The 23,693-nt window shown below is 45.0% G+C and overlaps 6 protein-coding genes across 6 annotated transcripts; 4 read left to right on the top strand and 2 right to left on the bottom strand.

Moving 5' to 3' along the window:
* Nucleotides 1-144: 144 nt before the first annotated feature.
* Nucleotides 145-1,911, top strand: BDW43DRAFT_319099 (alpha-mannosyltransferase; the record flags this gene model as incomplete). Its single annotated transcript, XM_032048838.1, has 1 exon — nt 145-1,911. The coding sequence occupies exon 1, from the start codon at nt 424-426 to the stop codon at nt 1,909-1,911; it is 1,488 nt and encodes a 495-aa protein (XP_031900887.1). The 5' UTR covers nt 145-423.
* A 10,754-nt stretch (nt 1,912-12,665) lies between these two features.
* BDW43DRAFT_299967 (nucleotide-diphospho-sugar transferase) lies at nt 12,666-14,117 on the top strand (the record flags this gene model as incomplete). Its single annotated transcript, XM_032044821.1, has 2 exons — nt 12,666-12,724; nt 12,767-14,117. 2 exons carry the CDS (start codon nt 12,666-12,668, stop codon nt 14,115-14,117), a joined length of 1,410 nt encoding a protein of 469 aa, XP_031900886.1.
* A 287-nt stretch (nt 14,118-14,404) lies between these two features.
* BDW43DRAFT_299966 (glycoside hydrolase family 47 protein) lies at nt 14,405-16,396 on the bottom strand (the record flags this gene model as incomplete). Its single annotated transcript, XM_032044820.1, has 4 exons — nt 14,405-14,554; nt 14,622-15,313; nt 15,369-15,989; nt 16,117-16,396. 4 exons carry the CDS (start codon nt 16,394-16,396, stop codon nt 14,405-14,407), a joined length of 1,743 nt encoding a protein of 580 aa, XP_031900885.1.
* A 358-nt stretch (nt 16,397-16,754) lies between these two features.
* Nucleotides 16,755-18,403, top strand: BDW43DRAFT_66959 (uncharacterized protein). Its single transcript, XM_032050361.1, has 2 exons — nt 16,755-17,319; nt 17,387-18,403. Exons 1-2 carry the CDS (start codon nt 16,979-16,981, stop codon nt 17,943-17,945), a joined length of 900 nt encoding a protein of 299 aa, XP_031900884.1. The 5' UTR covers nt 16,755-16,978; the 3' UTR covers nt 17,946-18,403.
* A 2,762-nt stretch (nt 18,404-21,165) lies between these two features.
* Nucleotides 21,166-21,698, top strand: BDW43DRAFT_66939 (uncharacterized protein). The gene is made up of 2 exons (XM_032050360.1): nt 21,166-21,375; nt 21,446-21,698. Exons 1-2 carry the CDS (start codon nt 21,258-21,260, stop codon nt 21,625-21,627), a joined length of 300 nt encoding a protein of 99 aa, XP_031900883.1. The 5' UTR covers nt 21,166-21,257; the 3' UTR covers nt 21,628-21,698.
* A 26-nt stretch (nt 21,699-21,724) lies between these two features.
* BDW43DRAFT_66916 (NADPH oxidase family protein) lies at nt 21,725-22,344 on the bottom strand. The gene is made up of 2 exons (XM_032050359.1): nt 21,784-22,344; nt 21,725-21,737 (listed from the first exon to the last, which is right to left on the bottom strand). Exon 1 carries the CDS (start codon nt 22,130-22,132, stop codon nt 21,818-21,820), a length of 315 nt encoding a protein of 104 aa, XP_031900882.1. The 5' UTR covers nt 22,133-22,344; the 3' UTR covers nt 21,725-21,737; nt 21,784-21,817.
* Nucleotides 22,345-23,693: the final 1,349 nt, after the last annotated feature.

Raw genomic sequence — 23,693 nt, 5'->3', positions numbered from 1 at the left:
TAAGGCGCCATCATTTCAGCGCAGTTTCCCCTGTGGGAGGACCTGGGCGCTTATCGCCATTCCTCTATTGGCCTGATCGATGACACCTGGATGCATGTATGTATTCTTATTTATTTATAGAGGCAACCTTGCTTGATGGGGAGAACCTTGGAAGGCATAACAGGTTATAGGGTTAACACCGATGAACATGTTGCACAGTGACGATCTGATTCTGGCCACATGAGAGGCATTAACGCCAAAGAACGAGACACTGGACCGCGGGGGAATTAGACGCGCATGCATCCCTGTTACCGCCCCTCACAGCTCGGATGAATCTCCTGGGGTTCTTCGCTTTATAATACAAGAACCTGGCAGGACCCTTTCAATGCTGCTCTAGCCATCGCTGAATCTGATGACTTGAGTCTTGAAGCCGCAGCTTTCAAGATGCGGAAATTCATAAAATCCATGATATCTATAAACCAAGGCACTAGAAGGAAAGTCGTGGTGAGATTTCCGGCGGCCGCCATCGTCTTACAGATCTATCTCCTCTGGCAAGGAAATTTGTACTTTAACGTTTTGAGCCGCATGTCACTTCGGGACGCCCAATCTCAGCTTGCACTTCACCTCTATCCTTTACTCGAGGAGCATGTACCTCGATGCTCCCCGCCAAAACTCCGTGGAAATGTAGGTGCAGGGCTGCAAAGATTCGATGCAGTCAACGGAACGCCACAAAAGAATTACCTCGATGATCCTGGAGACTTTGAGCCGCCGATGCAGTTAGCACATGATGGATATGTTCGAGCCATCAAAAACACGACGCTTCAGCGAGCCTATACCCCAAGGACGAAGGGAATCGTGTCCTCAGCGGGAGGTAAATACCTGCCTACCTTCGTGGTATTTCTGCGCTTATTGCGACGGACTGGCGCAAAGTTGCCAGTAGAGCTCTTTCTCAAAGACTGGACCGAGTATGAACCATACATATGCGAGATAGTGCTGCCTCCTCTCAACGCTAAGTGCGTGGTGCTTTCGGAGCTTTTGGTAAAGCCAGATGGGGGTGAAAACAACCTTGAGCATTTTCAGCTTAAAGTATTCGCCATTCTGTTCTCATCATTCCAGGATGTTATCTGGATGGATTCAGACTGCCTGTTCCTGCATGATCCCACCAAGTTACTGTCTTCCAAACCCTATACATCTACCGGCCTTGTCACTTGGCCTGACTTCTGGGCGTATACTATATCACCATCGTACTACAACATCTCTCGTCAAGCTGAGATACCCACAACAACTCGGCAAAGTACAGAGGCTGGCATGTTTCTCATCTCCAAAAAGAAACATTTCATGACGCTTCTGCTCGCGGCTTACTATAACTTTCATGCCGAATATTATTACACGATGATCTCCCAGGGCGCACCTGGAGAAGGGGACAAGGACACTTTCATTTTAGCAGCATCTGCCCTTGGTCGGAAGTTCTATACTGTTAGCGAGAAAGTGGCGGACTTGGGGCATCCCGCGGAGGACGGGGGTGTCTTGGGCTCCGCAATGCTCCAAGCTGATCCCGTCGAGGACTACAAACTCACACGCCAGGGTAAATGGCGAGTGCGTGATGAGTCGGTGGCCAAAGCTCCCCGGGGTTTCTGGATTCATGCGTACAACCCAAAGTTTAATGCTGGAGGAGGCCTCTTCAATGAAAAATCGGAGGACGACCAGGGTAATCCCAGTAGATTGTGGACCCACCAAGAAGAGACACTTAAACGCATTGGATATGATGTGGAAAGAGTGGCCTGGGAGGAGGCTAAAACTGTGACCTGCACCCTAGAGCACGGCTTTGATACGTGGAAGAAAAAATCCGGGCTATGTAAGACGATTACGAAGCACTGGGAAGCTGTCTTTAAAAATTCGACTGCGGATGCTTACAGGTTCACGGAAGAGTGATCAATCATGTTTCATGACTAAAGCGGCTTTATTGTATTATATACCTACAATATAGAAATTATACTCACATATTGTTTCGGCTTAGTGTTTCGCCTGCGTTCTCTGTCGTCAACGCGAACGCCTCAAGCTGGGCAAAGAACACACTGGAAACTTATTGGTTTCAGGTTAATACTTCAAGAAACTTGGCGAGCTATGTCTTATTAGATGTACTTAGTAAACTCCCATAGCGCTAAATATAGGTGATTCTCTTTCAATATGAAGTTCATAATACGTATTAAAGTACATAAGGCAACACATCCTAAGAAGGTTCAAGACACATTACTTGATATCATAATCTCTTTCTCCCTTGCTAGACATTGCCTTGATTGCGACATTCATAAGATCTATAAACCTCTCCTTTGCAAGAAAGATATCCTCATCATGCTAATCGCGTCGTTTCCCATGAGAAGCGTGGGTGCTAAAGTACGAATGCCCTAGTAAGGAGGCCACGTTACGGAAGCCCTTATGATCCGACCCAGAAGGCAGGATTTCAACCATGACGGAGCCATGTGGTAGAAATATACCATGGGTTAATCCGACCCCATGTACCCCAACGAGGGCATGCCTGTTTCTCGGATACTTTCCTGCTGCTGCTTGAAAGACATGGTCGCAAAGCCAACTGATTGAAACTTGACGTGGGGGAAGTGGCCTCGACTTCTCGGAAATATTCCTCACTGTTGATAAGCCTCCGACTGCCTGTTCGATTTATACACGCCACTACGATATCTGGACCGTGAGGCGGGTTACTTCCGACTTCATAAAGACTTGAACACGATCGGAAAATACGCGCACAAAGGGTGAATCCTCGCACGAATGTATTTTCCCAGTCATCCATCCATAATGGTTTGCTTCCACCGGCAAGAGGGATGATTAGATTACGCGGGCGCGTTGATAAATCTAGCATGAAATCCTTGAGTCGTAGGACTGGTTTCTTTGCGAAAAGTGATTACAAGTCAAAGAACGGACCATTCTCGGAGTCGTCGACGACCAATATTTGCGTACTGTAGATATCAGCGGGTGTGAAGAATGCCCTGCTACTCCTTGGATTGTGGCTTATCTGTAGAACGTCTATCGTCATGGCCATGAAAAAGATTTCCATTAGCGAGTGCCAGAGACTTGTCACATTTTCTCTGTTCAGAAGTATTGTGAAGTTCGGACTCGGGCGAGGGATATCCGTGTCCATGTCCAAGCCTCCGTCTAGGTCTATGAATCTGTCAAGAACTACACCCGGGCCAGTGCCATACCAATAGTTCTTGAGGTGACCATACTAAGGAGTCTTGAAAGAGGGACCTGATACGGACGGCTCCTGTAGTTCGCAATTTAAGGTGAACTTTTGTTGACTTGTATAAGCGAGCACCCTGAGCTAGGAAGAATGAATCAATGCGCGAACCGTCGGGTTGGGAGTGGAAGCAGGTTAAAGCCGATTGCGATTGTGGAGCGCAATACCCCTGCAGTGGAGTTGCGCATACCTTCGAGACGTGCAGTGCCGAACACATCCTCACAGACGGAGCATTGTGCGGGGATCGACGTATACAGAAGGAAGAGGTGGCGCTACCTCTTGAAATTTTTCCACATCTGCAGCAACAGGAGGAAGAGGAAGTTGAAGTCTAGTTTCTAGAGCACGTGCGGCGTAGAGAACAAAGTACATGAATAGGGTAAACAGCACAAATATGACGATCCGCAGGTATCTGTGCTGGGAAAATATAACGTTGTAGTCCACCGTCACCTAGATATTAAAAAGAAAAGAATAGGACTGATTTAAACTAACTACAGCGTCCCTGAAACTTCCGATGTCAGTCAAAGAGGACAAAAAGCAACTCCATGCGCTTTAGATGACCATGGGTGGAAGGAGGTGCACACAAATTAATCATTGACATGGCCTAGTCACCCAATGGCGTCTTTCACAGGAGAAAGCGCTGGGCAGTAGGCGGAAAAGAAACTAAGCTAGCACATAATTAGGGAAACTGGTATTGTCTGGGGTGCCATTAGTGAGTTGAGAGGGATAAGGTACTTCATTGGCCGAAGAATCCCCATCTAGGCAAGATACAACCACGATGAGACAAAACGGAGTTTCGGTAGTAACAAGCCAATCGAATGACAGGACAAGTTTCAATTGTAGCCTTACTTACTAGTAGATCAAGTCTGCTCTATTTCTACCGTAACATCCTAATTGATCTCAGAGGAGCTAGTGTTTGGACCCTGGTAACTAAGAGAGGACGTGTGGGTGAGATGGCCGACTAATGGATACAATAGTCATCTTTGCCAGATATTGGACCAATCGAGAATTCTCTTTTCCTACGATAGACCTATCGTTTTCGGCTTATATTATACTCCTCTTGGAGAGATATATCCTAGGTAGCAGAGATTCAAATCAATTCCTGCACCTGGGCCGCCATGAATCGCCCTCGGCTTCAAGATTAAATACCATTTTGTTGGACCCACACCCACGGCGTCAACTTGACTAATAGTAAATGGCGCCCTACCTATCCCCACTCCAACTCTGGGCGCTCTTCTTCCGGTACGGAGTAATTCAGGAGAATCTGCGGGGCTGACAGATGGGCGCCAAAGCAGCTCCTCTTTCCCCTCAATTCATTGAGCGTTAGAGAACAACACGTTGAGCTCTAGGTTTCGACCCGTTGTTATTTTCTACGGCTATGACTGCTAAAATAATAGAAAATCTAAATTGGGTTTTCTTTCATTGAAACCAAACCAAAAAAGTATGGACAGGCTTCAGGAAACTTGGGGCTTTGGAAGTCTATTTCTATGCGTTATTGATCGCTGAGAAAAAAAAAAAAATGAAAATCCAAAATGCCTGCTCCTTGCCAATTTGACATCGAATGGCGAATGTAATGGAAAAGAACTTAATAGTAAATATCTTAAGTATCTGACGCACGACTATTAGACTCTAGGAATTCGTGGATTAGGGTGATCTCAAAGTACGGATGCCCCCACCATACCTTGGGGGTGGAATGTCTACTCGCAGCGATATATTGCCTTATGCTCTTTCTGTGGTTCTGCTTTTAAGACCAGTATTTATAGATCTAATATGGTCTATGAAAAGGCTCCGTGAAATGCCTCCCCATCTCTGGAGAAAAATACCAAGGTTATTTAGTTTTATTTTTGGAAGGACATCGCCTGTTGGGGATGACAGCCATACTGAGAGTAATGCCTTCAGAGCTATTGGACAGCATTGCATGTAGGGCTTCCAAATATCCCCCAATGGCCGCCAGATGAATAGCCTGATTGCCATTAGTCTCGAGATTATTTGTTAGGCCGCTATAAAGGAGTATCCTAACGACTCCGGTATTTCCATACTCTGCAGCGTGATCGAGAGGCGTTTCCCCTCCACTACCCTGGGCAGCATGTACTGCTTGGTCCCAGTACTGCTTGGTCCTGAATAGAGCCATTTAAGACCTGCGCGAGCAGCGGCTGATTTTGATGGGCCATGGCCCATTGCTGCTGTTGCTGTTGCTGTTGCTATTGCCTCTTTCTTCTCTCCTCTTCCTTCTCTCCTCTTCCTTCTCTCCTCTTCCTTCTCTCCTCTTCCTTCTTAGCCCTCGCCATCTCAACAGATCTGGACATTGTACCGACATGTAGTGGTGTCTACCCATTACTGTCGAGTAGGCCTACTACACCTTGAGCTATGTATTCATCGACCCCGCTCATAGCATAGTGAAGCGTTGCCCTTCCATCATCTGCTGTATTCAAATCTGCGCCAGGCCTGGCCAAGGCTTCTGAAGCTTGATTATGCCCCATTTTTGCTGCCTGAATTAGAGTCTCTGATTTCTTAATTTGCACACTAATTAAGCTGGAAAGATTGAGTTGCGCTGGTTGCTCATTAGAACTGATATCCTTGCGCACGAATAGGTGAGTCATCTCTGTGCTTCCACCGATCCCTGTCCAAACTTGAACTTGAGCCATAAAAGTCGATTATTTGCACACATCATGGAGCCTTTTCTTCTTTCTAACCATACAAAGATATTTCACTTACTACCACTTGAATCTTCTGCGTATAGTAATACGCAACAGCCGCCCAATGCTGTAAAACCTCATGGGCCTATGCGGGGTCCATAACCAGGATCAATATGGTTAGATGGTATCTCAAGAGGGATCGCATTCGTCAATATTTCAGACCTGGCTTGGCAAGCAGAGTGTTATAAATGGTCATTGATATTCAGAGCAAGCGAACATAACAGGTAAGTGCGCTTTTCCTGTTGCTGTCCGAATGAGGCTATGGGCGGCTGCACCCTAAGAGTAAGATATGACATACATGATCTCTATACACGCCTCCTGAATTGATTTATGAGCAATATGGAAACTAGGCATCAAATTCGCTTGGAATAACGGCACAATACTATAAACATAAAACATAATGTAGATGGGTTACACATGATCCCAGATGAATCCCTAAGCTTTACCTATTACTATAAGTTGTGGATACCTATAATAGCCTACTTTAATTATCTCACAGTATGTTGCGATATTAACTATCTCTCGAGTAATGCGATGGAAAGAAATACAAAGAGCAACCGGGACATGATGCTTTGGCTGAAAGCAGAAGGATATATGATTCCTCTATTCATGATGGCTGGTTGGGCTACTGAGTATTGAGATACATTGAAGTTGAGATGGTTACCCTGGCTCCGTTACCAGATAGATACTGAATAACCGGCGCCCAGCCTATCGGCTATGTGAACCATTGACAAATTCAGGGCATATTAGGGCTTATTGAAGGCCGGCCTCGGGAATGAGCAGTGGCCGCCGAGACAGTAGCGTATCAGACCTTAACACAATTAGTAGAGAACTGTGCATATTATATTGAATATCTTCCTGAGGATGCATGGACTAAATTAAACCCACAGTAGCACGACTGCCCACTATTGTAGATGATTGCACCTATTAAATCTCGGAGAGATCACGTCCAAGTGACAGATACCTACTGGGGCGCAAACTCGTATCCAGTATTAGCCTTGATTGGGTGCCTTTGGAAGAATAGTACTGATGTGAGTTGCACCACCCTGTTCGGGATGCTTTAGGACATGAAGGAGTGCGGGTGCCGCCTTGTAGAGTCCCATGAGTGCCGTAGTAGGATGGGGAAAGTGGCCCGCTACCCTAACGAAGTCATGATGGACGAGCTCTCTGACCGCTGAATGGACATAATTAGCGATAGCTAGTAAATAGTGCCCCATTTCCCTCGCCTTACGCGGGCTTTGGGGTGTCCCTGAGCGCGGAAAACAGTCACTCGGACGAGACTACAACGAGATGTCATTGTACTTACTAGGTCTGCTAACTTGACTTTGGAAAAGAATGACCACTAACGTAAGATTGAAATCGATATACCCATTAGGATATCAATCGTATTCGACTAGCTAGTAGACTGTTCGCTTTGCGACCTATCAACAACATAGCCCAATTATAAATAATTGATTCATAGCGGTAGGTAAGAGCTTTTCGAAGAATATTTAGGTAATTTGACAAAGTGGCTAGATCCGGTATATATATGATCTACCTCCCAATACTATTCCCCAAATCATAACTGTAGATGGACATTATCAGCTGTAAGCACGGCCGCCATATTCCCCGGATTTGTTATAATCAACTTGTTCTCACCACCCAAACACCAACAGGTCCCCTTATCCTGTCCTCCCGTACCCTCATAGTTGTACGTGCATCCGACATCTTTTCGTTTTTGGAAATTGTTCATTGAGTTGCAAAGCCCCAAGCAGTCCGCGAATGAGCTCTGAACAGTTGAAGCTAAATCTTTCTTCTCACTTGCGCTAATATCAGCATCGCAGAAGATATAATAATTCGAACTTCCTGATCCACCCGAAACATTTTGGACTTCCGTGTTGTTGGCACTGGGGCAGGTATACTTCGTACTCTTGTTGAAGGGGCTTGTGGATGTTGGTGACGGGACTGATGTTCCTGACGCAGTAGATATCGTCGACGTAGACGATGATGATGATGGCGACGATGATGACGATGGCGACGACGATGAGGTTGGCGATGATAGGGTAGACTCTGTGCTTGAGCTAGTTAGATCTGCAGACGCTGAAGGTGTTGTGGAGGTAGAATGCGGCCCTATAACTTGAAGGTTAGCGTAAGGCATCGTATTTACCTTGAGATGAGGAGGGAGGATACTGCTAAGTCCAACTCCCAGCCCAACAGCAAGGGCGATAATGACCGCAATGAGTGCTGCTACCATCACCGTGAGCCAGAAGGTCAGCTTGCGTAGGCCGCATACCCTCTGTTTATGAGGTATAGACTCTTCGGCCGGCGCTGGTAAGGCGATATAGCGAGGGCTTTGATTAGGATTGAGTTCCAGCCCAGGCTGAACGACCTCTATTCCATGAAATGGTGCGACCTCCATTTTGTGGGATTCATGGGTTTTTGAAGCTAAAGATAAAATAGAAATAAAAAACAAAAAGCAGAAGAAAATAGGGAAAAAGAAGGAGAGGGTGGCAGCGAACTGCAGAGTGACCTCAAGGGTCCGATTCTGGCTTGTTACTTTGGCGTCTAAAGCTATGAGCTAATTGGCGCTCGTGAGGCAGATCCCGCTGCATGTCATCGTTGGAACGAAATATACTGACAACAGGGAATCTGATGGCCGGGAGTCGGGAGGCGCTTGATATGATGGAATGTATTAAATCCTGTTAAGTTAAGCCTCATTTCACCAAACTGACGCTTGATGAGATCCCCGAGTAGATGTAGAACTCAGTCGATTGCCAAATTGTGATCAGGGTGTAGTATGCATAGATGGGTCGCCATTGGAGGCAAAAGGAAAACACTGAGTGTGCTTTCTGGATCGTACGATGCAGACTTCATTAGGCTTCATCTTCCGAACAAAGTTAACCCATTTGTTAGGATCATAATTAACGGGTATGATGGTAGAAAAATGGCCTCTGTATACACAGTATTGTAGGGATCTACTTATTTCCATGCTTTGTAAATTGTTCATTTCATTCTCAGTCCAGTGGAGCATAGTGAAGATATGTCTAACTAATACATACGAGCTCCGCTGCTAATTTTGGTTCTTGTCACTATAACATCATCTATACCACACATTCCTTTACTGAATCCCAACAGGCATACCTCGAGTATACTTTCGTGAACCATATATCCGCTCCTATATCTTAGCAAACAAGGATGAATCAGCATGGAATATAAAACCTCAGGTACAGAAATCACGCTTACCAAGTAACCACCTTGCTTACCTCTGCTAAAAGGCTAGGGCAACGGCGTCTTATGGAGCTTGGTGGGAATGTGAGTCCTTACCCAATGCGATGATCAAGTGACAGGAAACTATACATACCTGGTAATCTATGCTTTTCCTAAGATAGCATGGCTGTGTCTTTCATCAAGGTCCATGCAACTAGGAGGGCCATCGGGAGGTGGCATTAAATATTCTCCATCACAGTTGTTGCCTGTCTAGAAGACAATATTTACAGGGTCACCCTCCGAACCCCAGTGGCTAGACCACCAATGGCCATCGAGCTTCTCGCAAGCTTAAGGTTTGCCATGATCAGAGATCGAACCAGTTTCCCTACCCTTACAGCCTCTTTCGGTAAAGAAGTGGACTTCCCAAGCAGAGGCAAGAGTAGACCTCTGCAGGCCCGCGGGCGGCCTGTAGACTCTTATAAAAGCAAAAACAACTGTTTACGTAACCTTTATAAAGATATACAGTATTAATTATTTTTTATATATATTTAACTTACAGTGTTAGAAAGAAGAAGTTTAATTAGAATAATTTTATTTTTCTTTATTTACTTAATACTTTATATAGTATTAATTAATAAAGTTATTAACTGGGAGAGACGGGAGCGCTCGGATTGGGTTCAAGGGGGATTCTGAATCCTTTAGGCATGGAGCCTTCAGCTATAAATTAGCGAATCGTTAGTAGTAGTAGGAGATCAAGAATCAGTCTACTGTCTGAATAGTATCTACTGCCTGCCTTTGACCTCTCTCTTTCCTTTAGCCTACGTACCCTTACCTAGATGACAGATCCTCTACCCTGAAGCAGATACCCTTGACACACTCTCTAGATTAAATAGAACTATATCAGCTCTTGTAAAACTATTCTGAATAGTTTCATTAAATGTATCTTTATAAGCTTTAATAAAGATTTTTAAAAAGATAAGCTTATTAATATAGTTGATTTTATAGTGTATTCTCAGTGCTATATAGCTCCTGTACATATTCTTTAGAGATTTGAAACAGCCCATATCTAAAGGCTGTAGATTATGGAAAGGATATGCAGGCATATAGATAGGAGTAATATTATTCTTACTGTATAATTGATTGAATTGAGGTGTGAGATAGCTGCTATGGCCATCAAGAATAAACAGGCAATAGTTTCCAGTCGTATAACCAGTAGTAGCAGGAATAAAGAGATTTTTAAGCTAGTGAGGACCTATCTTATCAGTAGTCCATCTATTGCGACTAATTTTAATTCTCCAGTTATATGGTATGTCCTTCTCTTGATACCAACCCTCTATATAAACCTTGTCTTTAAAAATAATGCATGGTGGATGTTATGGCTTGGTTGTCTCTGCGCTAGTAGAGGCAAACCACTTGACCAAATAAAAAGGTACAAGACGACTGATCCCTCATCAGTCGCATCTAGCGCCTTATATAGTGGCGAAGACCATAGTCTGAGCACCATCTGGGTTTATCCCATAACAGTGGAAGTGCCTATCCAGTAGAATTGATACATTCAATAAAGGCAACCCATTCTCAATTACCTGGCTGTATAAAAAGTACTTTTCTATAGTAATTAGATCTAGTAACTACCTGAGCAGTAGCTACTAGACCTATAGTGAAGCTAGCTTTATCAAAATTATAGATCTTCAGTTGCAATACTATACTGTATTATAGTAATTTGTACGCGGTCAAACTACTCCTTAATAATTTTTGGATCATTATTTTTAGCGCGCTAATAGTTATACTGTCAAGAATAGCAAGTTTTTATTTCTTTATATTATTTGATAAAGTTATATATCCATTTCTCTCTAACAGATTGAATAGATGTAGTACCGCGCTCAGCAAGAGATTAGCCATTTCTTATATATAAGATTACCTAGAAGACGCTCCACATTAATCCAGCGATAGAACCCATTATATAAGCAACGCCTCTTCATTTTGGGTTCTCTTATGACTATTGGCATATATTTCTGAGCGATAGGGTTTCTTATATAGCTAAACTTATAAGGTAGTGTGAGGAACATTATAAACACGTGGCGCTTCACAAGTATTGAATATTTTTTTCATTTTTGAGAGCATAAATAGCAAGTAGAAGCCTTCTCTCTTGCTCAGTTAAATTCTTGAATTTTGACGCGTTTTTCGAGGCATGGTAGATGGTTGAATTGAGTGAGGTTTCCGACTGGAGTCAAAACGCATGGAGTGGCCGACTCGCTTACGGGATTTATTTTATCTTGATGAATCAGCCCGACTATGTAAACTATCTTAATATGCCTAGATTAGGAAAGTTATGCAGACATGGGTATTTCTTGGGTACCCGACCCAATTACCACGGGTAGTTGGGTTTGAGTATTTGGGATTCGGCAATGGCCTCCTCCTACCCATGGGTCGGGTCTGGGTATCACTTTTGGACCCGCGGGTCGGGTTTTGCCGATGTGTACTTTAAATATAAATACGATACTTCTATATAATCTTATTTCAGCCTTAGTATCAACTCCAAGATATCTCTGTATAATCTTGATTGTATGTGACTCTATGGCTTCATTTCTGAGTTGGTTGTCAGGTATAAAATCGGTGTCAGGTGATCAGGTACGGCAATGTGGCTTTATGTACTGCGTAGGATTGTGTCGAAGCCCTTTTACCCGAGTAGTTTTACAAGTTGCAAAGGATGTGTTTTGAGCTTCACGGTATTGTAGCGTGGCGGAATCTGTGGAATATCCACAAGGTCTGCAGCGAAATTTTGCGCCGGCTAGATTCGCTTCCAACAGAGAAAAATTTCACCCTTGTGAATGCCTGAAGTTTGTTACTTCCTGATACTGCTAGCAGCCGAGTGGATCTAAGTCTTCTATAGTGATTCTCATAGAAGCTAACATAAGGGGCGATTTGTGATGGCTTCCTTGAAATCGCAGTTTCCAACCCGGAAGCTCCTCTAGATTTATGCGAGGTATGCCACTACAACAGGAACACTCAGTCTCCAAAGCTCGAATGCTATAGCTCCGCTCCTTGTTCAGGCGATCATTTCTCGTGGAGGACATCTTATTTCAATGAGTTAGGCTGCGGCGATCAATATCCACATATAACTGGCAACGGAATTTGATAATGTTCCTCTCTATCCCGGAGCTTGGATACAACACACATTTACTATCAAATAGTGTAGTACGCTACAGTTCTACTGAAATGACTGTGCATGTCAAAAGCCCAAATTATACGGTGGTCACACTATACTGCCTGTATATAGTTCTTACCCGTTTGGGAATAATGCTCTCTTTCACCGCTTTTACAGTAAAGCGCTTCGAGCCTTACCCAGACTGGATCCAGGCCACCTGGTTACTTCAGAGTCAACGTAAGGCTTCTTAGGTCCTTTAATTGGCAGCAAATGAGGACGAGAGCCAGCGTTGGAAATTTGCCCCTTCTTACAAACGGTCGATCCCTTTGTGAGTGATTTGTCTTTAAATCTTCACATAGTTCCATTCTTGTCGCACTTTTTTTGTATTCTCCCATGTGGGAGCTTCGATGAAATGTTGGCTCCCCGCAGGACCATCCTCGCGTCCGTTGTTGCCTTCTTCCTGCTTTATACGTATTATTTATTGTATAAGGAGCCCCCAAAATCTATCCCCAGACTTCCAGACCGCCAGTCCCAGCTCTGGCGGCGTCTCCATTCCCTGCTGGAGCAACATGCGCCTGACTGTCCCCCACCGATCCTGCAAGGCGGCGCAGGCGTCCCACGGTTTGACGCAATAAGTGAAACCCCTCGCAAAAACTACATTAGCAATGTTGATGAGATTCGACTGCCGATGCAGGCAGCGCACGATAGCTTTGTTCATGCTATCCGCAATTTAAAAGACGCTCGTGTGTACACCCCTGGAACAATGGGTATAGTGTCATCAGCAGGAGGGACATATTTGCCTACCTTTGTAGTTTCTCTCTTGCTGCTGCGGCGCACTGGATCGACCTTGCCAGTGGAGCTCTTTATGAAGGATTGGACGGAGTATGAGCCTTACATTTGCGAGACGATTTTGCCCCCACTGGGGGTAAAATGCTTGGTGCTTTCAGAGATTCTGTCGGGCCAGGATGATATTAAGAGTACCCACTCTATAGAGGGTTTTCAGATCAAATCGTTTGCTATGCTTTTCTCCTCATTTGAGAAATTCCTCTGGTTGGACGCGGACTGTGTCCCACTCCACAATCCAATCACAATACTCAACTCTGAACCCTTCACATCCACTGGCCTTGTCACTTGGCCAGACTTCTGGGCAAATACCGCCGCCCCCGTATACTTCAACATTTCTCGTCAACCTGAACCTCTCTCAACAACCCGACAAGCCACAGAAGCTGGACAGCTTCTTGTCTCTAAGGAATCCCATTTCCTTACTTTGATCCTTGCCGCCTACTATAATTACTACGGACCCGACTACTATTATCCGATTCTTGATCAGGGTGCACCAGGAGCAGGCGATAAAGATACCTTTCTCCATGCTGCAACTGCCCTTAACCAAAGGTTTTACTCTGTTAGTGAAACTGTCGTGGATCTGGGAAATATCACTCCCTGGGATTCCCGGATTGCAATCAATGCTGGATATATCCAAGCTGATCCAATCCAGGACTTTAACCTAACAAGCCAAGGGAAATGGAGAGTCCAGGATCCGTCTATCTCTAAGCCACCGCGGGCTTTCTTTATACATGCTGGTGATCCGGAATTTAATCCGGGAGAGGAGCTATTAGGTAAAAAGTTACTAGGGTTTGATGGTAACCCTACTAGATTATGGACTTATCCGCCCGAGGCTATAAAACGCCTAGGATATGATGCTGAGAAGATGTTCTGGGAGGAGACTATGTCTGTTGCGTGTACTATGCAGTCTGCTTTTAAGACTTGGAAGTCTAAAACTAGTCTTTGTGAGGATGTTCGGGCACACTGGAGAGCTGTTTTCCAAAATCCGGATATAAAGGTCCCGGAATTTATAGATGGCTGAATGACCGGAAGATGGTGTACGTTGGATATTATTCTTGTTACATTGATGACACCCTGTTTATAAAAACTGTGAGATCATAGGAACAACGAAATAGCGAATGACATATTTTTGACCAAAAAACCTCCAACGCATACCCGATCAAAAATATGTTGTGCCATAATTCTTACAGATACCTATCACAAATTTAGTATTCGCTCTCCGCTTTATTACCAAGTGACCATCTCGGGTTTATCTCACAAACTACTAATAGAATGAAAATTAAAGTTTGACTTCGGCCGGCGAGGGCTTTAAGGACGCTTTCTCCGCTTCCAGCCCGTCTGGAATTTAGTCTGGTTGAATCGAGGCAGCACATGGGCCTCCGTGTTGAAGACCACTTTGGTGAGCGGGAGAAATTCCCTTGGGGAAAAAAGGAGGTATAAATACTTCAAGGTCTCTGCCTACACGAAATTTGTATTAGACAAGCGCGACTGAAGCCAAGAAACTGCGTCTGAAAATGGTTCTTACCAGCCAAAAGCTTTCCATATTATCTCGTTGTGGTGTCGGGACATTTGTAACGTCGTGCAAGGATGTGTATCCTTCCCCATCCCTTACAATCGTATGCTTCTGGAATGCCTTGAAGATCTCCCATCCCCATTTTCGGTAGATAGGGTCGTTTGTCACTCGATACATTAGGAAAAGGCTTTCAACGGTTTCTGGTCGCTGCAAGTTATGCGCATCCAGAGGTTTGACAATCAGGTCCTGTTTCCAGGAGGCTCTGTCATCCCTACTTGGAGGCGGGGCTGATGACCGGGGAAACGGTTGGAGATCGGCGTCGTCGGTCTCAAACCAGGCAATCTCGGGGGATAGGCCGGACTCTGTGACTGCATACATTGCCCAGCAGGTCTTCATGAGCTCACGCGCCAGTTGCATCTGCTTTTCCTTCTGAGAATTCCAGCCAGGCAGCTTGCGTGCTTCCCTCTCGGTCAGTCCCTCAGTAGCGCCGATTGCGATCGAGCCCGGCAAGAAGCAAACGAGATGGTCCATTTTAGGGGACAATGGTCTACCAATGCCCTGAGGGAGCTCGGCGATGAACTGGAGATTTGAATGTTTGGTAGAGGTGAGCAGATGTTTCTGGATACCAGCCAATGCTTCTTCCCACATCTCATAGTATACTGGTTCCCTCCCTGAGGTCTGCAGGTATTGCTTAATCAAGTATTCTGGGGTCGCATGAGCCTTCTGATTTGAGGGAAAGTGGAAATTGTAGAAATATACCATAGTATGAATCTCCGCGACTCCCAAGACGAATCTCTGGGTGGGTGAAGTGTCCGGTATCCGGGTGCACAAAAATAGGTAGGAGACCATCCTGCATTTGCTGATCATCTATTACCTTCATGACGCGCTCAGCTTTGCGCCAGTAGGTCTCGTTGCCGGTGAGATGGGCCAGATATTTCATCTCTAATTGGACAGTAGTAGCCTCAGCCGTTGACGAAGCTCCACCATCTGCATGAGATGGAAGCCCTCGTAGGGTCCCAATGTTGACACTTGCAAATGGAATACCTGATCTGGACTCATATGCGCTGAGAAGCCGATCTGCAAGGTCGACTGCTTTGGACAGGTAAATATAGTCCCGCCGGGATGAAACATCTGGAAGTAAAGTGGACAAGTAATGGGCGGATAAAAGCCCTCCAAGCATACGGATGGTAGTCTCAAAGGTGTTCACATCCTGATCTTGATTATAAGTCAAGCCACGGTTAAGCCATTTTCGGGCATTGGAAAGACGAGTAGTTAGGTTCATGATCATCAAGGTATCCAAGCTGTCGACGATGATCCACCCTAGACCGCTGGGGCTCATTTGTGAACCAGTTTTAGAGATTGGATGAAAACGATCCTGCCCTAGATGCAGACGTCGATATTTCAGTGATATGCGTATCCCCTTAGAGCTGGGGTGGGGGTTTCATTTTGGTGGCCATCTATGTAGGAGTGTCGGGTCCTGTTGAGGACCTGGCGAGAGAAAACTTACCCCAGGCATATTTAGCGTAAGCATCCCAACTAGTCACAAAAGCGTCTTTCACCTCCTCCCGGTGCCCATCCCAATAGCTATCTTTGTCGATAGGCCGAAAGAAATCTAACGTTGTTTCAAAGCCCAAAAATTGAAGGTACCACCCTGTCACCAAAACTAGTAGGCAGGCGAATAGGGGTTTTAGAGCCCAATTCTGACCAAGCAAAGCATTCCATCCTGAACCTTCCGAGCCCTTCCGCAGCGGGCGCTTCTGTTCTCGCATGGCGCCTCTCAATGACATGGTAGCAGAACTATGACCTGAGAGATTGAACAAACGGCAATGATGTGCCAATTGGAGATTTCGTGGGCGCACCTCAGTCAAATAGGGGGCATCTCTGTATTTCATCGATCCAGCGGCCTTGGTGGTGTGGAGCTAATGCCAGTCATTCTTGACTTGTTCATCACCCATTGGACCATGTTGTCACAGCTAAACGGTTAGCCACAGCACTAGTTAGCGCCGCCGTGTGATGACTGCATTAGCACTCGCGATTCACAGAAATTTGACTGGATCAAGTGTCTCTTGACCCAGCAACAGAGCTTGGCAGAATTCTCTAGCCGCCGAGTATCGCAATGGAGATCATAATAATATTATGACCTACCCATCCGTACCCAAGGGTTCTTTCTTTGTGCATGTTTATCCTATTTAACTTTCCCTTTCCTATTAGCTCTCAGTCAGAACATAGCTTTTTGAATCCACCTTTCCTATGCAAATGCGTCACGATCTACCGGTACCAACAAGCCACTTCTCCCAACACGACTTGCCAGTGCAGATTTCACAGGAGACAAGTCCTTTGGAACAAGCTCTTCGTGTGGCCCATATTCAATGTCTTCCATTATTTATCCGGGCGAGACAAATGGTGGCACAGTCACATCATTTATTCCTCTTACTACAGCTTGGCCTGCCTCTTCAGGATGTGCAAGCTACTTCCGACTAAATGGACCGAGCTTAATGGCCTATGACCCTGGCTATGGGCTCGAGATTAACACAGATGTAATATGTGGCCCCCCAGCATTAACAACATGGTGGGAGCAAGGGCGTTTGGGCGGCGGTGGTCCATATCACACGGCAGTTAGCATCGGTCCCCTTACATGTCCAGAAGACTTTTCTACGGTTGTATCTTCCGTCAAAGATAGCTCTAGCACGCTAGCCATGTGCTGCCCTTCGTGAGTTTCCTATTCACCACTATGTAACCACTTAACAACCATCATTGCCTGACATAAATTACTGCAGAGAATACTACCTGGCGGATGGAAGTCCTGGTAAAATCCAAGGAAACTGTTTGTCTCGTGTATCTTCGGGTATGATTCTTACTTACGCATCAACTCCTTCTGGTGACTCAACCGCGTGGAAAATCGTGACAACCACATTATCCAAAAGCTCAACTGTTGGTGCGATTGCCGTGGTAGGATGGAACATCAAATTCCCCGGCACAACTACCAGCACAACTGCCTCCACAACTTCCATAAACAAGTCGACATCAGCTTCTGCCACCCCTAGTATATCCTCTGAGATTGCTACTAGTACTACTAGCTCAACCTCTGGAAGTGATCTTACCACCGGCACGAAAGTGGGAATTGGCGTAGGAGTTGGAGTGGGTGCTTTAGGTGTGATAGCACTGCTCGTTGCGTTATATTTCTATACCCATCGGAAGGAGCGAACCATACCTGATCTCCATCCGCAACAACCTCCAATATCCCAAGCGAATTGGCAGCCTGCTTTACCTGCAGAGCTCTATACAGCTAAGCATCATCCTGGTGAAGGTGAGCCACCTGCAGAGTTAGTAGGATGATGATATTGAGTTCTTCTTTGTGAATATATGTGGCCAACATCAACCCTTACTATTTCTTCCTACCTTCTTTTCATGTAACTGATATTTGGAACATGTTATTATACTGAGGTGTACAAACAGAGTTTTCACGTCCAAACTAGTAATTGCTATCTCAAGAAAAGAAGGGCCATCTGATTTATTTCCCTTCACTGTATTTTTCAAAAATTTACGGGCCGAAAATATCAGGACGCATAAACCCGCTACTCGTTGGGAGAAAGGGCCTCCAAGAGCCAAGAATATTACTAACCAATCGCAGCTAGGTATGGCGAATCCTGGAGCTCGCTAAATAACCACGGTGGTAGAAAGGGATCTGGCTAGAAACATGTATAGTGCGTGGAAGAGATAGGGTTTAAGGGGTGGTACAGTCCTCAATGTACCCTCTCTTCACATTCTCTATATCGAGTATATATATGTAGAATCATTTAGGGTTTGGAGGTTTACCCCTGGAAGTTAATCAAAAACGTGGAAGGCAAGACTAGGAGGAATCTCACCCTACACCGCCCCTAATTTATAAGGTCGGTACATCATGTAAGTAGTTATGCGAGTCCGTTAGACTACTAATTGACAGATGCGGGCTATAAGATGAATGACTATCAGTCTACCTATCTATCTATAACATTCTAGATACTATTCCGAATTGATGGTCGGGGTAGTTCAGTTGTGGCAAGTGAATGAAACCATACGGCGAATGGCTCTTGCTCCGATCGTAGGTGTATTTAGTTTTGTTTAGTTTCGGTGGAAAAGTACGCGTAGCTTCGAAGGCAGAACAAAAGCAAAATCTAAACTCTGCACGTTCAATGGTTGCCTGGCTTACATGTGAGACATGAGGCGAGATGTGACCTCCTTAACCCCGAGATGCAACTTGCATGGGGTTTAATTGGCCCGTGAAACCCCCCTATAGAACCGATATCAACCGAGGTTTAATTCCCTTACCCCTGGCCTAGTCGCGTTGCTTACCTTGTCTGTCTTCTGCCTCCATCATACTACTTCTGGTGCTGATAGTGGTTCATGGTCTTTCTTCTCAGCTTCACCCTCTAGCCGTTATATGAGATATGTACCTCGCAGCTAGGGAGGGTGAAATTAGGCTGCCAAAGATTTGAAACTGCTCTAATCTTCCGTTTGTCCTATAGAACGGGATTGTCAGTAATACAAAAAACAAAGACTATATTGTGGATTGGAAAACCAGAAACGTTCCGAGTGAGGCAATATACAATCATGGTGAGACAAGACGGTGCTGGGTTTGATTCACAAGAGAATCCGTTATTATCGTCGAACAAGCCAACTAGGAGGGGGCTAGTAGATAGTACTAGTAGATCAGGTTGGGTCCGCCTTCGGAACAAGAGGATCATAATATAACCTAATTGATCCGAGTTTGTGCCTGGGCCCTTGCTAACGTGCGGGAACGAAGAGTGCCCTAATTCAATCCCCGCACCCGCGCCGTCACACTCGGCGTCTGCGTCAAGGAATCTCGACCCATACCCACCCACGGCGCTAACTTGACTAACAGCAAAAGACCTCCTTATCGTCTAAAGAAATCAGGGATTAAGTATGTATTGCTGCAGTGGTCAGGTGTGCGCTAATTGAAAATCTTTCTTTTCTGAAAATAAGCTGTTTCTAAAGTTGAATTGAAGAAGGCGAAACTGGTTGTAGATTAGATTATCTCGTATTTGCTTTTACTTCTTTCTTTGTTACCTGTTACCTGTCCGACTCATCTCTATCTTTAAATGCATATGTCAATATGGAAACTTATTTTTTTTTTTGGCAATGCGGCTTTTAAAAGCCACAGCACTTCTCTACGTCTAAGCTCCGTTATTATCCATAGCCGAGAGAACCTTAAATATCCGAATTTGATATTTTAAATACATTGATCTATTTAGCGGTATGTCGCGTAGAGGTATAGAAATCATAAATCTCTACTGGTAAAAATTCAATGGCGGTCAATAGCATTATTTAGGGCACTCTTTCCCTGGTATAATATTACTATTTATATACATTCCCCCGCCGTAGGATGTTATATATAGTTATCTAACCAAGATAAGGTGACTATGACTAATGCAGTAGCAGATAGTTAGGTATAGAATGCTGTGTACACAGGTCATCTTACCTTCATCGGGAGGTGGAATTTTCAATAAAATATTTTGTTGAAAATCCTAATATACCCAAGTACGTCTCAATCAATTACCAACCCATTGTATCTGCCATATTTGAGATGGATCTAGAGGATATTTCATTTAGCTTTGATGATACTGAAGTCACATCTTCAAATATTGGTGATGTTGACATTCAAGAGGTGAGACGTCTAAGCAGTTAAGTACTTACCAACTGGTTCGTAATTACTTAGCAACCAAGTGCTTTGATTCAACTAGCGGGTGCAAAATCAAGTCCACTTCAAACCCTATATTTTGAGTATAAAATAATTGGTTGGATATCAGTTAGGAAGCAGTTAGAAAGCAGTTGAATTATCCAATCTGTGTTAGTGTAATGTAAAGCTCACATGCCTGGTAATTAAAACCTAGTATGTTTAGCGCCGGAAGCCGTAATATAAGTCAGGTGATTGACTAGCGCGGCGTCCCACCGCTAGAACGGTGCGAGGTGACCTGTAACCTGCCGGTTGGCTTGCGGCTTCACTGAAGCGGCACCTGACCTGTGTACTCAGCGCTGCATGAAGCAAGTGGTAAATAAGCAGTTTGTAAGCACTTTTACATACATTTCCAGCCAGTGCAGCCATGGCTGGTGCCGGGGGGGAGGGCGGGTAATGGTAAGCAAGCTGTAAAGGACATGTAATGATCGCTTAGAGTGAAATTTTTGGTGTTATGGCGTACCGCCTGACCTGACGATCACATGACCAAAGCCTGATTATTAAGCGCCCCAAGGGTGGCGCCACCGGGAAGTACGGTCCAACTGACCTGCAACCACTCTAATCAGTTTCGGCGCGCTGGAACTTTTTGCGGAGGTCGGCCGACCTGTAACCACAGATAGTATAAACCAAGGCGGCTTCACATCTGACAGACGATCTGTCACTGGCTTTTCACATACCCTTGATTCGGGAATAAGGGGTGTATGTTTGATTACCCTCCTCTTTTCATGAACTACGATTTTTGAACTACGATATTTAGCCCGGTTCAATGGGAAACTTCACCATTTTTTGTTCATCCCAATTGTCCCGACGATAAAATTCCAAGGTGCAGTTGGCAGCAATCAGATAGAGCTGTTGCGTGGGACTGAGAATTGTTGTTCTTTAGTATTTTGTTGAATAATGGCGTCCATGCGGAAATGGCTGTGACGAATCATTCTGCGTTATATAGATTCAGTTTTCCAGATGCTGCTCCTGAGACCCTCAGTCCTGTGGTCCTAGTGGATATGATCGACCATCGAAATTCACGACAAAAAGGTACAACCTCCGTTGATTCAGAAAAAAATACTTAGCGTAACGAAAGCTGAGACAAATATGTCTAACCTAGCACCTATAATTTACCCCTCTCCTGGGTGCTGGAAACTCTGGGAATGCAATCATCGGAGACTCCTGTCGATAATAGTACATCGTATCCTGGCATACTATTGTAGACCATCGCCCGCTGATGCTCTCCAAACGGCGTCCCACTTTCCACCGGGATTTTGGGCTCCATATAGAACGTCTCTATAATCTTGACTTGGATCAACTATGATTTGTACGGACTAGGGGCGGGCTACTTACATATCCGCCATCGAGGACGTTATCAGCTAGAAGACTATTCAATAAAGGTTGGGCAATATCTAGCCTGGTGAGTTCGAAACATATAAGATATAGGAATCCACTCACCCAATGTCAGCATTTGCTAAACCAGATGTAGCTGTCAGACTCGCACAGAGGAAGTGTTATAACCATAGAGAAGCTGCTTGAGATAGGGGAAGACATTAGAAATGCCAAAGCCACTAGCGACCGCCGAAACAGTCTCATACTTGTCGACCGGCTTACTGATGCCGTACGGCCCACTGACAAAAGCTGTGAACGAGGAGGTGCCATCTAAAGCTATACGCGTACGTAACGTCTCGGTTAGGCCTCGCCGGGTCTGTACAAATAATTCTAAAACATCTTGTTTCCCTGGGGAGAAGGATATGACCATGAACGGAAGGGTCTGAAACCACGATAGCAGGCTGACAGTCGGCATCCAGAGGTTGACATACTAGCCAGACTTCACATGTAAGGGCCGAGGAAGTGCCACGCGTATCTTCAAAGGTATACCCTCATTCTGATTGACTCCTAGCTTCGAACTATTTGCGCATATAACCGATGCATAAGGGTACGACATTACTGGGAGGATTCCATTCAGGTAGAGGAGAACGGCAAGATGAGACGGGGCTGTCAGCAGCAGTATAGCAAGTGGTATATAAATGCACAGTTAAAGGGCTCTCGGCCTAGATGAAAGGGGCCGCCATGTTGCATATATACATACAGCTGCAAGGCACTGGTGCGTGCAAATAAAGCCTTCGAACGCAAAACGACGGAATATGGTGAGAGAAAGCACACCGGTGTAGCGACATATGCGGTACCCTGCCCATAGATTAATTCTTGGATTATCAGTTGTGACTTTCATCATACCACAACGGCATAAAAATTACCCTCCTTCTTTAATCCAAAGTCTTTCTGGTCAACTATCGTTGCTACGATGATATTGAATGCGAGAAGCAGGGTCATAATCCACACTGTAGCTCCATGAATCCGCCGACATGTATGGAAATATATCCCTAGAAAACCGGCAAGGAGTCTCAGCAGCATAATAAGAAAAATTAAACTCATGTTAATAAGTGCCAAGCTCCCTGCACACTGCCCTATCTCACTGCTTCGATGAGGTGCGAAAGGTTAAGAAAAGAAAACATTAGTAGCACCATAAACTAGTTCGAGCGAAAAACTGCTCGCGTCCAGGGCCCTAGAAGCCAGAGACGACCTAGGAGGTGCGGGTATAGGAGACATTTTGAAAAGGCGTTTGAGACCGTCTAGGCAAGAGGTTTGACAGATGAAGCTACACGCACAAGGTCCAAGAATATAAACATGCTGCCTACAGCAATCGCGTACCAGGTAATCAACTCCCTTGCCGCTAGATGTGGCAAAAGAAATTATGCCTCTCTGAAGGAATTTTAACCATTCTCCCACGGGAGTCAGGCCTTATATGCTACAGAAGTGGCGCTTATGCTTTTGTCCTGCGACGTGACTCGTGGAGCTGCGCCTTACATCATCACAAAGGGGACAAATACGAATTTGACGTTGAATGTTAGGTTGTGGAGGGAAGGAGCAGATTCAGTTCGCGTATCTATGAGACCTAATAAGCCAAAGGGGGAGGCAAGAGTGGGCTGAACAAGGCCAAGGAGCAGAAACGTCGATGATATCGATACCAAACCACGAGGTTGAGCAGAAAAACCGAGTAGCTTCATGACGGTAGATTGCTGAAGACAAACAGATAATCATTCAAAAGGTAGTATAATGCTTTACATGTACACAGGGCGGCACGGCGGCTATTTGAAACAGACAATTTTCCATTCTTCTAAGATTGGTACAGCAGGTATACTCATGGGTTTTAGTCTCAATTCATCTTAAACAATTCATCTTAAACCGCAAGATATGGCATGGTCCCTCACGCTTGAAATTCTAGACAGATAGCACCAATATCATCATACTGATTGGCTGTCACAAGAAAAACGAATTCCATGCACAGATTGAGGATATGCGCAAAC

The sequence above is a fragment of the Aspergillus alliaceus genome, assembly GCF_009176365.1.
Source record: "Aspergillus alliaceus strain CBS 536.65 unplaced genomic scaffold BDW43scaffold_19, whole genome shotgun sequence".
Taxonomy (NCBI): Eukaryota; Fungi; Ascomycota; class Eurotiomycetes; order Eurotiales; family Aspergillaceae; genus Aspergillus; species Aspergillus alliaceus.
This window is presented reverse-complemented; position numbering and strand designations above follow the sequence as displayed.